A 20,508-nucleotide genomic window follows, 5' to 3' on the forward strand; every position below is an offset into this window, starting at 1 on the left:
AGCTCATAAAATAATTATAACTCGCCTTATTACAGTATGAACCAATGGAGAAGTAGCGAGGAACTCTACTTCGCGTTTTTCTTGCAGTTGTTGACACTAAAAACACATACAGTACTACACGTTTGCAGCTACTGTACTGTACATGTATTAACATTAACAGTGATCGTGTCTAACTCTTTCAGTCGGTTTTAAAGGTCATCTATTCAAACAATTATTCAAATTATTTATGGTAATTTCTTTGCCATATGAACACAAGATTAAGAAGGGAAATTTAAATTTAAGATACTTTATGAAAAGACTGAGAAACGTTGAAGGAAAAACTGGGAGTACAGAAATAGGAAAGTAATCTAAAACCTGGTGCAGTTTGTGAATAATACACGGGAAATCACCTCTTGTGTTCAGATTCAGTCACACTTCAAAATATACTGTAGTGGATAATACAGTACAAGCGTATGACACCAGTTTTTGGAGGGATTCAAATTCAGAAGTATGCAATATTAGGCCATATTCTACTAGATAAATTTTTTTTTTTAAACTTTAGTCAACAACTTATTGACATCCACCTTCACTTACACTGGGAGATGCTTTTCTAGATTCAGTACAGAAGTGTTTCAATAATAAGTCATAATCTAGTGAGCTTATTCTTTTTTTTTATAATTTAGGCTTTCTTTTGCATAACTCAAGGGCATGCACAGTACAGATACATATTGCCTTCATTTCTTTAAGTGTTTAAGCATACCTGTTTTCGTAAAAGATGTATTCTCCTTCCACAAAGCTCCATGTATGGTTTACGAAGCTAACATCCTTCATCTGTGGCAATGTGTTCCTTTAAAATCACTTGAGGCCATGCTCTGCTCATTCATTCACACCGCCACTTCCTGGATGTCTACCCTCCTCACCTTTTTGCCAAGCGCAGCAAACCTTTCACCTCATCTTTCCATCTTCTTAAGTCATCCACATTTATAAGATAACTTTTACCAATCTTTCTTATCACATTTTCTGCTTTGCTTTCTGCCCAAAATTTTCTTCACTGCCACTTCTCATGTTTATTCCTTCTTGCATCCAGAGTTCATACTCTACAACCCACATGATATCAGCTCAAGAACTTCCCAGTACATCTTCATCTCCTTTAACGCAGTTTTGTTTCCATACACTCTATCCATCTCTATTTTTTCCTTCCACTTCTCTGTAATTCAATTCATTCCAATTGTTGACGCACTCACTCCCGGTTAATTGAAATACTGAACTCTACTTTGTCCCTTCTATTTCCAAGCCAACTTACATATACAGTACAAGTATTTCTTCCTGTTTTCTTTCTCCATTTACATGGTTCAATTACATTTTGTTCACACTCATCAAATTTCTTCCAATACACAATTTTCCAAACTCATTCATCAACATTTGTAATTTTTCTTCTTAGTTTCCACTAGAGCAGTGTCATCTGGATGTTACAGCTCACTTACCTCTCTTACTACTCCATCCATAAAAATATTAAAACAGACTGAGTGACATTACACATCTTTGTTGTAATCCATTTTCTAAATCAGGTTCCATGTTTTTGACAAAACTATTATTAGTGCTCTACTCACAATTAAAACTCTGGACAGCATTCAACAACTTCCCATATACCCCAATACAGTACTTCCCATATTGCTTTTTATTTTACTCCATCACGTTTGTTTTCTTTACCCATACACAGTATATTACAACTAATTATTTCCCTTCTAGAGAAACCTTAAACAATGTCTTTTTTATCAACTTACTTTTTACAATACTGTATAAGATTCAGATCACCAAAATGTTAGCAATTCCTCTTCATTATATTTTCTCATAAGGAGCCAATTTCCCATATAAATCCAGTCTTGACCAGAGGCCAGTTCTCAGCAGTGAATTAAATAATAACCGGCTAACTGCTCACTAATATGTTCATAAAAAATAAACACAGTTTGCCAAAAAACATTTTTATTATTCCATCAATAAACCTATGATACAGTATAACACAAGTACTGTTTTGGGCGTGGAGCATTTTGCCTCTGCAGCAATTTTTAAAAAATATTTTTAAGATATGCGAGATCAGCAATCATGAGCTTTTACTTAAAAAGAGTCATCAATAAGGCTTATTTTCCAGTATGACAGTGGGGAAAACTAACCTCACCGAGGCTTAGAATTGCTGGTGTCATCACATACACAGCGATCATTGCAAACACTGCTGGCTTATATCAACGGTAAGAAGCAACACCAAACTGAATAACCACTGTATGATCCAACAAGAAAGTAATATAGGTGTATTAACTATTTTGGGGCAACATTTCTCAGGCTAGGTACTCTTTGTTATATAAAGATGGGAAAAATAACTGCTGAAGCACAACAAAAGGTTCAAACTTGCCGATTATTATAGTGTGTGTATCACCAGCATCACTGGATAATTCTTGACACCGAAATTACTATTTTGCCAACAATGCACTACCATGTAAGATGTATTTGGTTATCAAAAGGAAGGTCTCCTTAGGAACTGCTTTCTCTCAATGATGGTTCATTTTAGCAGACGAGGGGGACATTGCAAGCTAATTCAATAATAATGTCATATGTTATCTAACTGAACACATTAATTCACAACCAACTAATGTATTCCAAATTCCATTGTTTTTACCTTTTACAAAGCCTACCTTGATCTGCTCATCTAATGGAGCATCTTCAATATGTCCTGGAAGTAACACAGTAGCCTCCTTTCTCAAGAGGCGGCAGAAGGCAACGACTTTACATGTGTCATAGTTAATCAATAAGAACACTCCATGACTTATTTTAAGGATTGTTCAGTAATGGATGATAAGAGTACAGAGCATGAGCATAACTTAAGTTTCAATTAGTCTGAAAAAAGTCGGACCAACTTTGTGCTTTTTTTCTCTTTCTTGAAGATCCGAGGCCAAAATATCATGCGACTTGTCTGAGGGATATTTAAATAAGTGAAGTAAAGATAGGATTCGCATTAGGTCAGATCGTGAGACCAATAGAGCCTCTTGAGTGACCTAAGAAATAGGACACAATTCCATTTCAATCACCCAGCATGAAAGTACATGACACATGAATTCTGATAAACAAATGAGTTAAAAAAAAAGATAATTCTGCAAGTTTGAGTCCAGACTTTTTTGTATTTTAAATGTGAATAGAAACCTTCTTGTATTACTTTTTCATTTATAATGTAAACAAAGTGCTTAGAGTCCTTGTCATGTACAATACAGTACAATATATTAAATTTATGCATGAAATGCCATAAAAGACTATTAAAATTTTGCATCCTTTTTATGGTAATCAAATAAGGCCCGAGATAATCTGTAGCGCCGTCTGAAATAACCCACCACACAAACAGTAACATATATCTAAGGAAGAACTTTCAGACAATATTAATTCAACAAGATACTGTACTTATAACACACCCAAAATTACTCATCTTACCATTTAATTAGGATCACAGAATTTACAGCAGCTACATCTTTTTCATTGAAAAAAAAAATAATAAAAAATAATAAATATATATGGCCATCTTCATGTCACTTCGATTGTGCTTAGCAAACTTTAGGAAATCCACAAAAACCACTTGAATAGTTTATGGTCACTTGTAATTTGAAACACCTCTCATACCTTACACTATGCATAAGAATCAATTTTTTTTTGCCCTTTTCCTGTGACCTACAAAAGCTGACTTCATTTCCAATTCATTCTATCACAGCATTGGCTCAACGAATAAGCTTACATACATGTATCCTTTTATTTTTCCACATTCCCTCAATAATTCTAATAAATAGCTTTACCTGGATTTAAAGTGGTCACATGAAAATTGCTCCCATATATGTTTGTTCACCTAATTGTCAGATGGTTCAAATGCATTTATGTACAATGGGATCAGAGTCAAGTTATTTCTACAATGTTAAGTGAAATCAATCTGAAATATTATTTACATCTAAAACCATTCCTTTCATCAAGTCACACCAAAATCCAATAATCATATTTCTATTTAAAAACAAATAACAATGTCCTCCATTACTTTCAGAGACGAGCACAATCTTCCAGGCATTTACCATAAATACAACTAAAAACAAACAAACAAACAAAAAGTAATCAAGGTCAACTATAATGCATAAATTTTGTTTTAATACACACAAACATGCATAGAGTATAACCAAACTGAAGACCGCTGGTAGAAATAAAAGAACAGAAATAACACTATTGTATAGTCTTCAAATGTATATAATAAACACTGCTGTACTGTACTCATTCACTCTACACACTAAGAGGACCAAGATAATCATGGTAGTCTGGTGCTCCCTACACTTCCCTCAAGCTGTTTCTTGATCCCTAAAGATGTAGACTTGGTGCCACTGCAAATACTAAAAGAGCTTCTATTATAAATTGCTATGACCCTAATTAAAGGACAAAATGTGTATAAACAAACTGTGATTTACTAGTATTAATTATAAATATATACATATCTATGCAAATTCAATGTGTGCTGATGTATGTATGGATAAATTCTTACGCACACACATGCGCATACACACATACGTGCATACATGCACACGTACACGCACACAAACACTCGCAGCTAACCACACATCTTTAGTTTTCGAACAGGCACCTTCCAGTAATTTATATCCATGGCCATATCTTTAAGAAAAAAATGTACTGTATATACTGTCTCCAATTTTGTTGTAACTGGACATGTAATGCCAAAATCTGTTTTAATAACCAAGTCTGATATAGACTTCTTATGAAAGACCATTGATGTAAGGCCAACCACAGAATTGTGCAACAAAAGATGGATTTCTACACCAATTCCTTGATCAACCTGTACAGCAGGATTTGGTATTCAGACTATTCCATAAGTTCTAGTTTAATATGATACAAAGTAAGCTTAGATATAATAGCCTGATGTTTTTGACAGTCAAGGTCTTGAGTGACCGAAGGCCAGATAATCAAAGCATTGGTGCACCAGTAGCAGCTGAAGTCATCATTAATATTTGCTACCACCAACACCCAACACATGATTATTATCACATCATTTAGATATCCAACACCTTAGGAAATTAATCAAACCATCTTACCATATCAATATATGGCATAATCCACTACAACAATATTTTGCAATACTTATTCAATTAAACTTTAAGTAATACTTGTTAAGGCTACAGCCAGATAGGGCATCTAAATATCGTATAGGTCATACAATGGCATTGTTAGTTTTATATATATATATTGAGTATCGCTCATCAATTCTTGTTACCATTAGAAGGCATTAAAACTAAACCTTTACTGATCAACAGAATATACAGGATGTTAAACTTAAAACTTCCATCATCACAAGAAAGAAACTGTACTGTGAAAGTACACCAAGTCAGCAAAAAGTTGGCACATTAGCATACTGCAGGTGTTCATATTAATAGGCCTCAATTTAACCCTGACTAAGGACAAAACGATGTGTGTTCCTTTATCATATAGTGGGCAAATGTGGTGCTCTTTCTCTAGAGCCCTAGACTGAAAACATTCCAGTACAAAGTTGCCACTAGGAAATGGTCCACAGGATATTAGAATTCATAATTATTACAGCACTACTTCCTAAAAGTAACTTTACAAAGCTACCATGTAATATCCTGAACACTAGTGTCTGCTGTGCAAATTAGAGCAGATTAAGAGCTTTGCAATTTGGAAACACATCAGTCTGCAGCCCAAGATGAAAGTGCAACCAATGTTACATAGATCATGACAAATAACATTGCATAACCTCAGTGCCACCGACTGAACTCCTATCCTTAATTTAGCACAGGCATGGTACCAACATGCATAGAAAATCCTGACTGAGTTCTGTTACACTCTTATGAGGATGAAGGACTGAGCAGGTGGGCTTTATCCTACTCAATGAAAGAAAAATATTGGTCCAAAAGCTAGCATGCTGAGTGTACAATTTAAGTGCTAGAGTTAGATCTTAGGCAGAATACATTTTGGCTGATATTTTTCTTACAATCTGAGGAAACTGATGACTATGTTATTCAGCCCTAAACTAGCTCCTTGCTGGAAAGGGTAACATCCTAATCAGGAAGTAGTGTCATGATATAAAGTTACTGACCATGTTGCTTTTGCAATTTTACCTTCACTGTGCACTGCAGAAAGTTGATTTTGATTCCTTATTCTCTTACTTACCAACAACCGTCTCTCATAAATTTGAAAATATCGACACAGAAGTAGGAGAAGTTTGATGTATGATTTCTCCATGCATGACATATGTAATGCTATACACCCAAAGAGTTTTATAATGTAAATAAAACATACAGGACCCGGAACCCTGCTGCTAACCAGAAGCCCTCTAATGCTGCACATTGTATTGAATCAATCACTGTGTGCCTTGTGTAATTGTCCCGCAAGTGTAGCGTACCATGCATTACAGTTAGAGAAGTGTCTTAACAAGTCATATGACCCATATTGCTGATCTTAAGTCACTAAATACACCTGCTTTTATAAAAAGAGATGAGCTTGAAGAACATACAACTTTGATTCCATAAACATTCCCGAAAATGTTAACACATTTCAGCTCAACCTGGGCTGCAATGCAAATCTGAATGAAAAATGCTTCTCAGTTTATCATGTTCATTCATCTGTAGAATCAGTCAAGTGCACTATGAAAACATCACTGTGCAGCCTAGCAGGAGACAATCATTATTGATGCATCTGCACTTATACCCAGGGAGAATGCTTTAATAAGGCTCATATATATTCTTTTAAGTATCATTATGAAACAAAGCATTCATTAAATGCATATGGCTCAAAGTAGCTGGGTGAGGAAACGAGAGCCTAGCTAATAATAAAAATCCTATACTGTATGTGGTGTATGGCATGGTACTGTACCCGACTACTGCTGGTATAAGACGGTCGTGAACATGTGCAGCTATCACCTCTCTCACGCACTAATCCACTTTTTACTTTAAAAAGCTTCTCGAGAGGCTTAAAAGATACACACCGGTCTCCCAGTCAGTTATAGTTGTATCACGTCTCGTGCTAGGCTGCGGGTAAGTGATTCAATATCATCTTACCAAAGCAAAGTGAAGCTCTATAATAAGAAGTACTTACTGTTATATCATTTGCAACAAAAAATACAATTTATAAATATTTCAAACACTATTTGGGCAAAAATCTTCAAAATCTATGTGTATCAGCAAAACCACATTGAAAAAATCAAACCGAATAATCAATTTGAATTATATATTATACAGGAAATAGTTGTGAGTGATTCTGGTTATCAAGGATGAGGGAAGGAAACAGTACTGAGGACAATGCCAATAATGTGATTTCATGAATGGTTAGGGTAAAGCTATGCAGTATTATAAAGGCCTGAACATATTTTATACACAGCAATCTGACATGCTCGAGTAGCATGTGCTATGTACACTTTAAATCTTCTTGGCACCAGTAGCCCCCAAATTTTTTCTGCCACTCTGCCTAGCCTGCCTTCTTGCTTGCTTTCATCTTACTGTGGCACACATTAATTTGCATTCCCATGCACACCACCATACACAACTATCGTCCAAGCACATTCTCTAACTGATACATATATACCCAAACCAAACTGTGTGCAGCACAACTGTTAGATAGTCTTGGTTCCTGCCTGTCTCTTTGGTTTGGCTGGCTACAGGCAGGTACAAGGGTGACAAGGACAAGGATGGCAGGGGCAAGGTTCATTGGCATTGGGAAGACCCCCTGGTGCTGGACTAGATTCTCTGGGCACTAGTGAGGAGGAGGAGGCTCTGTGGCACGGCCCTCTACTCCGCGAACCAGTTTCCTGCGGGCTGCGCCGGGGGAGACTGACCCCCCCGACGCTCGGCCCCTCCCGGGCCCCCCCACAGGAGATACGGCCACCGTTCCCGTCCCCGTAAGTGGCCGAGATACCACCCCTCCTCCGTTTGACTGCTGCTGCTGTTGTTGTTGGTGCTGTTGACTTCCTGGACTAGATCGACCTACAACAACGCCCTTGGCTCCCTTGACAGATTTCATGGTATTGGGGGTCTTGGATTGGGGCATGGCAGGGTGCTGTGTATTGGTCTGTGTAGTAGTTGTGGTAGTAGTGCTGGATACAGGCTGGGTACTTGACGAGGACGTCTGAGTTGCTACATCAGATGACACAACAGCCTTAGGAGCCCTCTCACTATCACCTTTAGATACATCTGTCTCACGGGCCACACCACCACCTCGTTTCGCAAGTGATGTTGGTAATAAATTTCCATCTTCCAAGGCTCCTGGGCTAAGAGTGAGATCACAAAGAGTGGAGAGTAACAGTTCTTGGACAAATCCTGCCCGGTCACTACTGCCAGTGCCACCCTCTGTCTCGCTCTCACTATCTCCAAGCCTGAAACATAAATCTCAAGTAACTAACTGTATATGTAAATGGAGGATTGATCTTGTAAACCAACTTTCCAGTAGATTTCATATGTAGGCAGCTACTGTAAAAACTCAAGACATTTCTTGAGGACTAAAACAATAGACTATCCCCTAACTGGCACCCAAGGACTGAGCTAATGATTGCCTATCCCTCCCCATTATTATCACCCTAAAAAGAGAGACTGAATGTAAATGTTACCCTCTTGAGGCAGGAGGCCTATAAAGTCACCAGTGTCTATCTATACATCACTAAAATATCATAAAACACAGAAAATAATTCCAATATAAAATAAAACTGAAAGGCGTGTAGCATATGTTCCATCTCATGGCTGTCTCACCCACCACTAAGAACCAACCCTCATCAGTATGGTACAACCTCCAGCTACACCAGTTTTGGATTAGCAATTTAAATGTAGAAAACCTCATGAAAAAAACATTATGATACAAAAGGTTAACCTTACCTTAAAAGTAACACTTACAACTGCAACAAAACCGCACCAACTACTCCTTAAACCATCAAAAAAGTTAGGGCAAGACATGTGGCACAACACTAGTAAGCACTGTTTGGAGTGAGACATTATAGTTGAGGTAAGTAACTAGGGACTGAATATAAAATGTCAGTTTGACTTTGAAATAAGTACTGAGTGGACATAGCTGGCATGATGACTGTGCTGGCTAGGAAGATGGTGCTGAACTTATTAACCACCTGTTTCTAGAGGACAATCTTTGCTGTTATTCTCCCTTTGTTAAGGTGATAAATGTTATGGGGAGGAATGGGTATTCTTAAGATCAGGTCCCAGCTGCCAGTTAAGTAGTACTCTGTCCTAGACCCTTTAAAATGGCTTATGAGGGAGCCAAGCAAGAAAAAATAGATTAAATATAATGAAAGTTTTACATCTCCAAGGCTGGAACATGAATCGTAAGATATATGGACAAAGGTAACAATATAAACTCTTACCACATTATGGAAGCCCAAAAGAAAATGAAATGCATGAGTAAACTAAGGATATTTAAGGATTCCCAAAATGAAGGAATACAAGGAAAAAGAGGTTTATCTATCTGCCTTTATATTACTCATGATCAACAAAAGGACATTACATTTAAAATATATACACACTATGATTTAACCACCCTGTGGGATAGTGAGGCTACTACTAGATATGAGACACAGCCCATTATGGGAAGTGCAATATTATAACAGCAATTTCATACAAAGACTTTAGTGTACAAGGAAAAAGTGCAACCGGCACTACACTCAACCACCTTCACTTCCCCAACTATAACATTAGGTACCTATACACAGCTGGGCGAATTGGTCCAAACCAATAACCTTCAGGAGTGGAGGCAAGCACTGTATCCACTCAGCCGCAGCATCCTTAAACGAGATGGAAACATTATAAGTTCAGTGGACTAACATACAAGATGAGGCGGCTTACCTTGCTAGGAGGTATTGTGACTGAGGTTGAGAATGTGACCCTGCATGAACGAGGAGTGGTGGGGGCTGATGGTGAGTCGTTACAACATTTGCTGTGCTGCTTGACCCAATATTTACCATTACACCACTCTGACTCCCACCGCCGCCACCACCACCCCCACCACTGCTGCCCCCACCGCCTCCACTGCTGCCTCCACCACCACTGTTGCCTCCACCGCCACTGCCAACTCCTCCGCTACTACTGGCTCCTCCACGTCTTGGCAGTCGCTCCAGCTGCTGACGAAGACCAGAGGTTTGTAAGTCATTGTCTCGTCAACTTTGGATGGAAGATTATTGAACTGCCGATACATCATGAATTAACAATGTAACTGTTATGTAAAATTATATCCTCTTTATAAATGTATATCTACCATGGAAAAATTGTACATCAAGTAGAGTGTTGGAAATGAAATAACTGAAATGTATGTACTGAAGAATGTTCTTGATTGCATTTATGGCAGAAAAAATCTACTCATCCACTGTTCATCTGTAAAAATTTTGGCCACAGTCTAGAATATAAAGCATGTAACAAAACCTGGATACACATTACCACCATCATCTTTTCAGCTTCTCTCTACTTCACATTTAAGATCCACATATTCATCAGCTATAACACAAAACTTTGTCAACAACCCGTCGTATATTAACATGGTCGGCATTAGAATTTGTTGGCAAACTGTTCTTTAGTCAACTGGCTATCATCAGCTACTACACAGCTGTTAGTTGCTGCTTTGGAATGGACAATTCATACAAAGTTATAAAAAATATTATAAACTTATGATTAAAGACAACTTAAGATTACATACATAAAACTCATAATTCATACTGAGACACACCAATTGCTATATCACTTCACCTGAACAAGGAAGATAAAAATGTTTCTTCTGTTCATTTATACATAACTTAGTAGTGTACAGTAAGGTTATATTAAAGCAAATTACTCTTTCAGTAAAGAGTACAGATATTTTGATACTCAAAGAAAATTTATGTATCCTGAACCATTCTTTGTCATGAGGTGGACATTAAACTATTTTTGGGAAAATGTGATAAAATGCTTCTCATTCATGACCTAAAAATAATCATCCAGTAAAACACACAAACAAAAACAGCACAAAGAAGAAATAATTATGTAAAAATTATCTTCTTCACTTTGTAGGGAGGTAGAAGCAAGCACACACATACACACAAATACCAGTACACTCTCACAAACAAGACCAACCTCAAAAACACATATGTGAACATGCAAACCCACCCATGCACACACACCCCACCCCCAATACCTGTACAGAACAATGTGGGAAACAGATTTGGTGAACAATAGGCTTCAGTGCATCATACACATAGAACATTATAAAATTAATGTACTTTGTTTTATCTGTGAGACAACCTGATGGTTTAGGACTTGAAGCATAAAAACCCCCAAAAGATGATAAAAAGTAAAATAAATGACCAAATAAACACATCACAAAAAAGGCAGAAAAACTAGTACATAATTTAGAACCGAAACAAAATGCTTCTCAATTCAGCTCCATACCTGGCTAACTTTAGTTTTTAATTTCAACTAAATAATTGAAATTTTTATAAGTACTGTATAATAAAATACAAATAAGAAACATTTAAGACCCTTTGATTTAGCATGACATTAAGTGGAAATAAAAGAGAAAAGCTGAAGCAAACATTGAATACTGTATATGAAGTTTAGAAGGAAGATTTAATAATCATTAATCTTTATCCAATCTTGAAGTAGTACAAGATGGAATGTGAGCCACTAAGTTTGGGGGAACAGGTTACCCCCTTGTCAAGTGGGTTCAAAAATACATCCAAACCAGCATGTTGGAAGGTCCACAGGATATTCAGGATGCTCAAACATGTTGCAAGGGATGAAAACCATCAACTCCTCAAGCTGACAGCACTAAAGAGTCTAAAGACCTGGCTGGTTGGTTGGCCGGCTACCTGCTGCCGTTCTAACTGAATCTGTAACTGTTGCAGCTGAGAGGCAGCAGAAGAGTTGTTGTCACTTGCCGTGGCTCGACGCACTCCTGACAGCTGAGATAATAGCTCTGCAATGGGATCCATCGACTCGCGTGAAGATGGTGAAAACAGGCCACTGCTGACGCTCCTTCAGAGAAAGAGAAATGCAATTCTAAAGATTGATATACGTATATGTAAACTTGAATCAAATGGATCTTAGAAATGAGTGAAAAATAAAAAAAATGCAATACATTATACTACAGTATACAAAACTTAATCACAGACTTCCTATGAAACTTGTCCACCTTTTTATTTAAGGTACAGTATAGGCTATATACAGTAACTACAATTTGGGCTGATGACAAAAAAGAATGACGCATCTAAGAATTACCAAAATGGAAATCCTAATTAATTAGATAATCTCATTTCTTACTTTTTAGGCACTGTCTATTACACAAAAGAGGAACTGATGCATTATGAAGGTAATATGAATGCTTCAAGTGGTGGAAATATGATTAAAATCAGTAAGGCAGACAATACTCTCATGCCATTTGAGAAACAAAAAAATGAACCTCACATTTCAGTTGTCCCTCTTATAACTGTAAGCCATTGTCATATTAAAAAGAGGGAAGGAATGTATTCACTAAATCACTGACTAATAAGAATATCACATACAGTACATTTTTTACCTTTTATACCACACGTTACTTACCCAAATGTCATGTTACGTCTTGCGACACCCCTGCTAATTCCACGACCTTGATGAGGTATTCTACGAACCCCATGTCGGGATCCAGAAGGTTCATCGTAAAAGTGATTAAGGAAGTTATAACCCATTAAGCATTTGCAGACAATAATTCAGAATTTTTTTTTTTTACATGAAGCACTTAAGTCAAAGTGAAAGAAGGATTTGAGAATTAAAATGTCACTGATTAATCCACCCAGTGAGAGTGAGATGAGATTCATTCTTCCACTGTGACAAAATTTCTCTCCCATGCACTGTCTCATAAGTTTGTTGGTATCTTCAAAATTACAGTGAAATTTGCTGATCACTCTTAACTACAGTACCATTTGTAACATTTACTCTGTGAGCCTCAGCATCTGAAAACATCTGAATTCTGAAAAGCTATCAGCCCCAAGATTTTTCTATGAAGGATGCTCAACCTGTCTTGATTTTTTAGCTGAAGAATATATATTTTAAGTGTAAATCTTGGTTGGATAATGAAATTTTTCTCTTTCAGTTTCTCCTAACTGAAAGATGCATTGTACATTTTTAAAAGATTCTCAAATTATGCTACCTACCATGTGGAAAAAAAAAATTCTTCAAGCAATAAATACTCAAATTATGTCTCATTTACTTTCATTGTCATCAAGTTTATAATCATTTGTAATTTCTTAACTACCAATACAGGCTTGTCATGTCATATAAAGGAGAACTGTAAAATGGTTACCAAAGAGGTGGTAATCTACGACTGGTCATGTGCTGTGTCAGAGATAAGAGGTATACAGAATAAGGTTTTCTCTAAGAGTCGTGTAGTAAATGAGACAGTAAACTATAAATATTAGTAAAGAAAAGGATATGAGGTCTCTCGGGGCGCCTGAGCGATGATCTAAGGTGAGGTGAGCAGCAAAATCATCTGTCACGTGGTTGGGATCCCCTCCTGGCACAGAAGCACAGATGGGACACACCTGTAAGTCAAACCTTGCTCTGTATAAACATATAGTACTCAGAAGTGTAAAATAGACACAAAAAAGTGATTGGCCTGAATGGGTCTAGGGCACTCACCTTATGATTGTAAATACCAACTGTGCTACACCTTATGACGCTGTTGGGTAAAATGACTTGGTATGTTACATCCTGAATCAACATGGACATTTGATATTTACTTGTATCCTGTCAATTAAGTTGAGGAAAGTGAACAAGTATGATACGTATCTTATCTTAGTCCTTTCCTTTTGTTTCTACAGTCATGTCCTGCACAGTACTTCTCTCCCCTATTATATCTTTTCTTCCTTAAAGTTTCTGTGATACTTGATCCTACATAAAAGTTGGAGGAAAAATGCTAGGACAGATACACACAAATATATTACAAAAACTAGTAAGTAAGAAATTTGAGGGACTGGAGCAAATTATGTGACTCTTCTCAGTACTGATTAATTGATTGTGTAAAATGTCTGGCATAGCAGCCTTTAGCTATTATTCTGACCACCACTGTGGGTGCAGTATGGTACAGTATATCGTTTAAATGCATAAAGCATTTTCTTGCTGTGATGCATGGTGGTTGGATAGAAGCTGATCTCAATTCTTGGCATTCTTCAGTTACTATGGCACCCCACCCCTTTAGCACAATGCTAGTCCACTGAAGGATTGATTCAATATAGACAAACATACCTGAGTGTATCATTTACTGCAGAGTGCACAAGGGAGGATACCAATCCTCCACTCTGTAAAGGAATCATATCCAAAAACATTTCTTTACAAAGGGAATAATAACACATTAAAGAAAAAATTACCTACCACTTCATAGGCAGTGTCGGGGTGATCAGCAGTGACATGATCCTGTAGTGAGGTTTCCGTGAAACCCATTTTACCACAGAAGGGACATGTTAAACTCTGAGGCTGGTCCACAGAGAGTGCCTCTCCCCCATAGTACACATCTAAAAGAACAAGTTTAGAAGAATGATAATGATAATCATAATAAATATTTGCAAGACTGTATTTCAGGATAGAGAGAATGTGTACAAAATATCAGAGATGATGATAAAGCGATGGTGACTTTTCTATTAAAGAATATTAATCTATTGCATAAATCACAATTTACTATAGTACAGTACAAACTCAGCAGATACAGTACAGATACATACATTATTTGTTCAACTGTTGTTAGTATATGAATGAAAGCTCTGTGAAACAAGAAATGGAACACCTGTATAGTACAGTATTTCAACAAACACGACTTACCAAAATCATGTCTAGTAAGGATACACTGCATGGGGTGATCAGTTGTGTGGCGTGTTGTTGTAGCCCCACCTTCATAACACGCCGAGCAAAGGTCATAATCGTAACATATTAAACATTTGTAGCGCCTGCCACGGAAATTTGCCTTCAAACATGCGTCACAGCTCACACCTGAGAAGGGAAATTCTTTTTTATATAAAAATTGAAGCTCAATATACTATTTCTTAAAATTTTAGAATACCGTATTACCCATCAAAACCTGGTCATTAAACTGTTTTGGATCTACAGTATTCACCAGAAAGAAAATTTACACACTAAGTTTTCTATTTAATACTTAGCTACACAGTACTCCACATTCCCTACATTTTGATTACTTTAAGAGATACCTGTATATATGTTCCTGCCCACGATTGTGAAAGATTATAATTACTGTATACAGTACTGTACAGTATTTCATAGTTATATTCAACATACCTAAGTCAAAAGATACAGCATTCTAATTGTCACCGGCAAATGGAGAGTCTGCCCTGAACCCAATGTTTCACCAGTAATTATAATGCAGGTACTGTACATTATTACTCAAACAAGACCCAATCAATTTTCCCTCTCAATGTCCAGTACAGTACAGTACTGTATTTCTAGTTCCAATTACTGTATCACAATCAGCAACTTCATGATCATTGCTTCACAATTTTTGCAAGAGTGGTAATTATCAAGCAGAACTCCTTTACTGATGTGTTATGGCAGATTTACAGTGCCAATTAAAAGAAGTATAATGAGCAAATTTTTATGGAAGCAAATCTCTCAAATTAAAACTTTCTCACACCAAAAGCTATGCTACACATAAACTATGTCTTTGAATTGCTGTAATGGTTTCTAAATTAGGTAACTCACACCAGCACATGGCATACATAGTACCATTGCCGGTGTGAAATGACCTTTATGTAATTCTTTATAAAGTAGCTAATCTGTCAAAGGTCATGAATAACAATGTTATCATTCACACTGTGGCTAGAGCAAACTTTTCTTGTTAGGATATACAGTACTGGTAACTGATAAGATGCAATTATGAGAGATTCTGTATTGATGATAAGAATATGCATAATTGATTATATGACCATGTTTGATAACCTTATGAATTAAAGTACAAGAAAAAGAATGGAGATAAATATTAGCGCCTTGTGTACAGGGTCCCCTCTGAGCTGAATAAAATCGTCTGACATTAGCCAAATAAAATATTAAGTGATTAAATTTAACAGGTCCTCTTCTGTACACAAAACTTTCACTGCCTGAAGGACTGGTCAAGTTTGCACTTACAAAGTCATACTGTATCTAATACCTGTGTAGTAATGATATTTGTAATTAAGACATTCAGTTTACAACCCATTTCCCAAGAAGGGCAACAAAACCAAATCAGATTCCTTTGTAAAGAAACATAACCATCATGTCTAAACCCCATGTATAATAGGTTCCCAGGACTGCCACACTAATGCTGCCTGACCCACATAGCTAACCTGACTAAGCAGACATATGCTAATCTGAAATGGTTTAACTGTAAACTACAAAGGGAAGACAATCTTTCAAATGCAACATCAGGTATACACAAAGTATTTTATGTATACTTTAGAAATACACAGTACTGTACAGTATAGTCTGCCACCATAAATAGGTTCATGACCTTTGCATTACTTTCTCTCACTAGAGGCACTTTCTCAGCACTGTACCTACTTGTGTGGCTTTTCTTTGCATTTCTCCTTCATAAATGGTCTAGTAACTTTTTCTACAGTAGTTCATCATAAACACAAATCTGATAATGATACTAACAGTACAATACCGTACTAGTTTCTCTAATTTTGTTTACTGTTTAGTCCATCCTCTACATGGAAAACTTTTCCTTGAGAGCACAATTTTTCAGTACAGTACCCTGTATACTGAAGTCAGGATAAGCATTAAATAATGCCTTGTGGGTAATTATTTTTGCAAACTTTTCATGACTCTGCTGGGCTGTCTCAGCTTATTCAGAGCTTAAAATAAATGGTATTGCATTGCAACTTAGGATGCAAAATTGAAATACAGGTACACACATACTGTAATGGCCTTCAAATCTAAATTTGAATACAGCATCAGTAAAAAATTTGCAATGCACCTTTCTAGTACTGTACTGTTATATTTTCTCTGTGACTAATTCTTTAACATTTATTATATCTATTGTATTGTAGCTATATGAAGAAGAAAACAAAAACTGCACTGCACTGCTGCCCAACTCTAATACCCTGTATGCACAGTACAGTATTTGTTAATTTTTGGTGCTTAGTATTAGATGGTTGTCAAAAATAGGGATTTTGTTCTTTGTCAATCACAATGCTGATTCTGGCATGAGCCTTGCAGTTATTTTGATAACAACTGTATACAGAGTATTAAGAAAAATACCCCCAAAAGAGAATTTTGCTTATATAAAAAGAAAAGCCTCCAACCTAACATAATATGCAATTCACAATACATACAGTAAAAGAAATACAAATACTGTAGCTACCTGGTATATACAATACTGTAGACAACATAGGGGGAAAGAAACCAGAAGATCAATGTTGTAAGGAAATGCATCATATTACTCAACAGAATGTATTGAATGGCTCTTCACTGGTATCAATATCTTTATTTTAATGTATAGAATGCAAAACTGTCCAAAGGAGGGCCACCAGACTGGTGCCTGCACTATGGCACCTTAGTTATCAAGAGAGAATAGAATGCCTGCAGTTGCCCAGCATATACAGTACTGCAGACAGGCAAGGGGTGACTTAATATAAGTCTATAAGCATCTCAGAGGACATTACCGAGTCGAGAGTTCATACCTAAAGCTGGCAGATTCCCTCTCCACTAGGAGTCACAGTTTAAGGTTGAAGAAGCCACAAGATTAGAAAATTATCAGGGCATTGTGATTGCACCAAGTGAGAGCTCATTCAAGAGGAGACTTGACCAACATTGGCACAGGTACAGATACATTCTGGAACCAGTACATGCCCAGTACAGGTAATACCTGTCAACAGTGCATACCAGAGATGTGACCGACTCCCCAAGGGGCTAACAAGCCGATCAGTGGCAAAGAGGATAAAGTAGTAAAGTAAAGCTAGTGGGGAAATCAAGAAATATGCAATCTGAACTATTGAAAACCACATTTTGAATCCCCATTGGAAGAGTAGAATCTTGTTTATGAATGAATGCTTTAATAACTTTATGAAACCAGGTTTGAACAAACACTCTTAAATTTGGCTTAGCTGGTTCATGCACAATACAGTACATAGTCTGCATTTCTACATACTGTAGAGCACAATAGTTTAGTACTGCAACAAATAAAGAAGCAAAGTGGATCTGTAGTAGGATTAAAAAAAAATTATATGAGAGGACTTTTTAATAATTCCTACAACTCCCAGAGCTTGAGGTGACCAAACTTATCACTCCTACACTGTTGCCAGCCCCAGCCCACACACCACCCACATCAGATACCAGTACTGTATATATTACATTCAAAATAGGGTGAAACAGTTTAACACAAACCAAAACTTTGATTCGAATGATGATCAAGATTAATAACATTATCATCAAGTCGGTCTGGTAACATCATTAGGCATCAGTCATCATTACTATCAAATACACTAATATACAAAATTAATTTAAGGAATTGTACTTGTGTTGACAATACATAGGTACCAGTATGTATCTTCATCACACAACATTCAAAATAATACACTACTTCAATCACACACACATAATGATATATCAAATCAATCATTAACCCAGACTGTGATGAAGGTTAAGCAGAACTATACCACTAGCTAAGGTAAATCTACGGCGATCTTACTGGTATGTTTGTTCACGTAATTAAATCAATACAATCGGAAGTGAAATGTGGAACTAAACTATCAGGAATGTCAAATGAACCAAACAAACAAAATAAATAAATAAATCTTTGCAACATTTGTCAGGTTAGGTTAGGTTAGGTTTGGTTGTGCCATCTGCCGTAGCCCCACAGTCTCAGTGAAGAGACTTTGGAAACTAGACCAACACATTTCATAAGACAATCTTAAATAATTTTCTTAAGCTTACACAAGCATTTTTTTTCTTTCCCCCAATAGGGTTTACATTTTAATTACAATAAACAACATACCATTACAGATCTCATCATAGAATTACAAGAAATAAAGTGACAAATCTAACATCATACATACTAGGTGTTAACCCTTCTCTAGTGACCCACAATGGAATTACAGTACACATCCTACAGTGTATCATTACTCTCTAGGTTTAGTTAACAGACACACATATCCCTGATACATACATGGGTAAATAATCCACCATCCTGTACTACAACCCATCACCAGCTACAGCTTTGTGTGTCTTGCTTACAAACTATTGATGAATTCCACTACACATTCAGGGTCAACAGGGAGAAAAAAAAATACTTTCAGCAGTCACAGTTATATAGCTCCACCACCTTCTGATGCCTACACTACAAAAATCGTCCATACATATACTACAACTATATTCATCCACTGGAACGTACAACTTTCAGGAATAAATACGGTTTCTTCCACCTAAGATGTCCAAAATAGATCTTGTACAACGCACACTCGAGTGTATTTCACCATCAAACATAAATGAACACTTCTTTGTTATTTACCTTCGTTGTGGTTCATTGTTCCTGAGCGAATGTGTGCTGGGAGCTCCTCAAGTAAGACGCAAATACGTACAAAATAAAGGGCAATTCATTCCTGTTTTGGCTGTGAACCAGTTGTGGAGAACCTACCTTCATGACGGGACATAATTTCACCAACACTGGCCTTTATTTAGCCTTGCTATAGTTCCCTTGGCGTTATCTATACGCTCTATGAATATCACTGTTTATCATGAATATATCACAGTGTCTCACGACCATCAACAGACCAGGATTTTCAGTAAAATATTTAGTTTACACTATCTCAACTAGGCCATGGTGACGTCATCAAACTTCGATCTTGGAACTTGGAACTTCCTCGGGAGAACATCTGCTAAAATGTTATTATTTCCATTTTATTCCCATCTCTTCAATTATCATAACTAAATACACGTATTATTGTATATTATTTATGGTAACTATTTTTATTGTTATAAATACGTTTATATTTGCCAAAATTGTATCTTTATCAAATGCAAGGTCTGGCAAATTACCTTCTATCATCTCATCTTCAATATTTAAGCACTATTTTGCTTGCATAAATGCATATATATATATTTTTATTATTAATACAACAAAAATTATGCTATATCATGTAATTCAAGATTCTATAATTATGAGACAAAAAGATTGTGGTATTTCTATATAATATTTGACTGACACACATTGTTTGTATTATAGTTAATTTTCTTACACTTGTAACGATTAAAATTATTTGGGGAACTAGAAACCTAAGTAAAGATATCTCCATCGTGGTGAATAAATGGATAAAATAAAGGAGGTTGGCACCATGTAAATGTTACCAGGAAATTTAATAAATGTTAAATAATTACCGCGAATAAAACCACAATACCTTATTTTGCATCTGTTATTAAATTAGATGACCATATAAAAGATAAATATGATAAATATAATATAAATTTGTTTATGGGCAAATTTTATTTAGCTTCTGTTACCTGAAAAATAAATTGC

The 20,508-nt window shown here is 36.4% G+C and overlaps 1 protein-coding gene across 4 annotated transcripts; it reads right to left on the minus strand.

The window, feature by feature from the left end:
- Window positions 1-1,945: 1,945 nt before the first annotated feature.
- Window positions 1,946-19,837, minus strand: LOC121874080 (E3 ubiquitin-protein ligase KCMF1-like). 4 transcript variants are annotated; one of them, XM_042377984.1, is made up of 8 exons: window positions 19,630-19,837; window positions 14,829-14,996; window positions 14,385-14,524; window positions 13,448-13,555; window positions 12,579-12,673; window positions 11,825-12,014; window positions 9,858-10,129; window positions 1,946-8,389 (listed from the first exon to the last, which is right to left on the minus strand). In XM_042377984.1, exons 1-8 carry the CDS (start codon window positions 19,643-19,645, stop codon window positions 7,771-7,773), a joined length of 1,608 nt encoding a protein of 535 aa, XP_042233918.1. In that variant the 5' UTR covers window positions 19,646-19,837; the 3' UTR covers window positions 1,946-7,770. The 4 variants fall into 4 exon arrangements, with proteins under 4 accessions (XP_042233918.1, XP_042233922.1, XP_042233921.1 ...); XM_042377988.1 differs by having other exon boundaries at window positions 11,918-12,014; window positions 19,504-19,837; XM_042377987.1 differs by having other exon boundaries at window positions 9,858-10,132; window positions 11,918-12,014; window positions 19,504-19,837.
- Between the last annotated feature and the right edge of the window lie 671 nt (window positions 19,838-20,508).

The sequence above is a fragment of the Homarus americanus genome, unplaced genomic scaffold (assembly GCF_018991925.1).
Source record: "Homarus americanus isolate GMGI-L3 unplaced genomic scaffold, GMGI_Hamer_2.0 scaffold28172, whole genome shotgun sequence".
NCBI lineage: Eukaryota > Metazoa > Arthropoda > Malacostraca > Decapoda > Nephropidae > Homarus > Homarus americanus.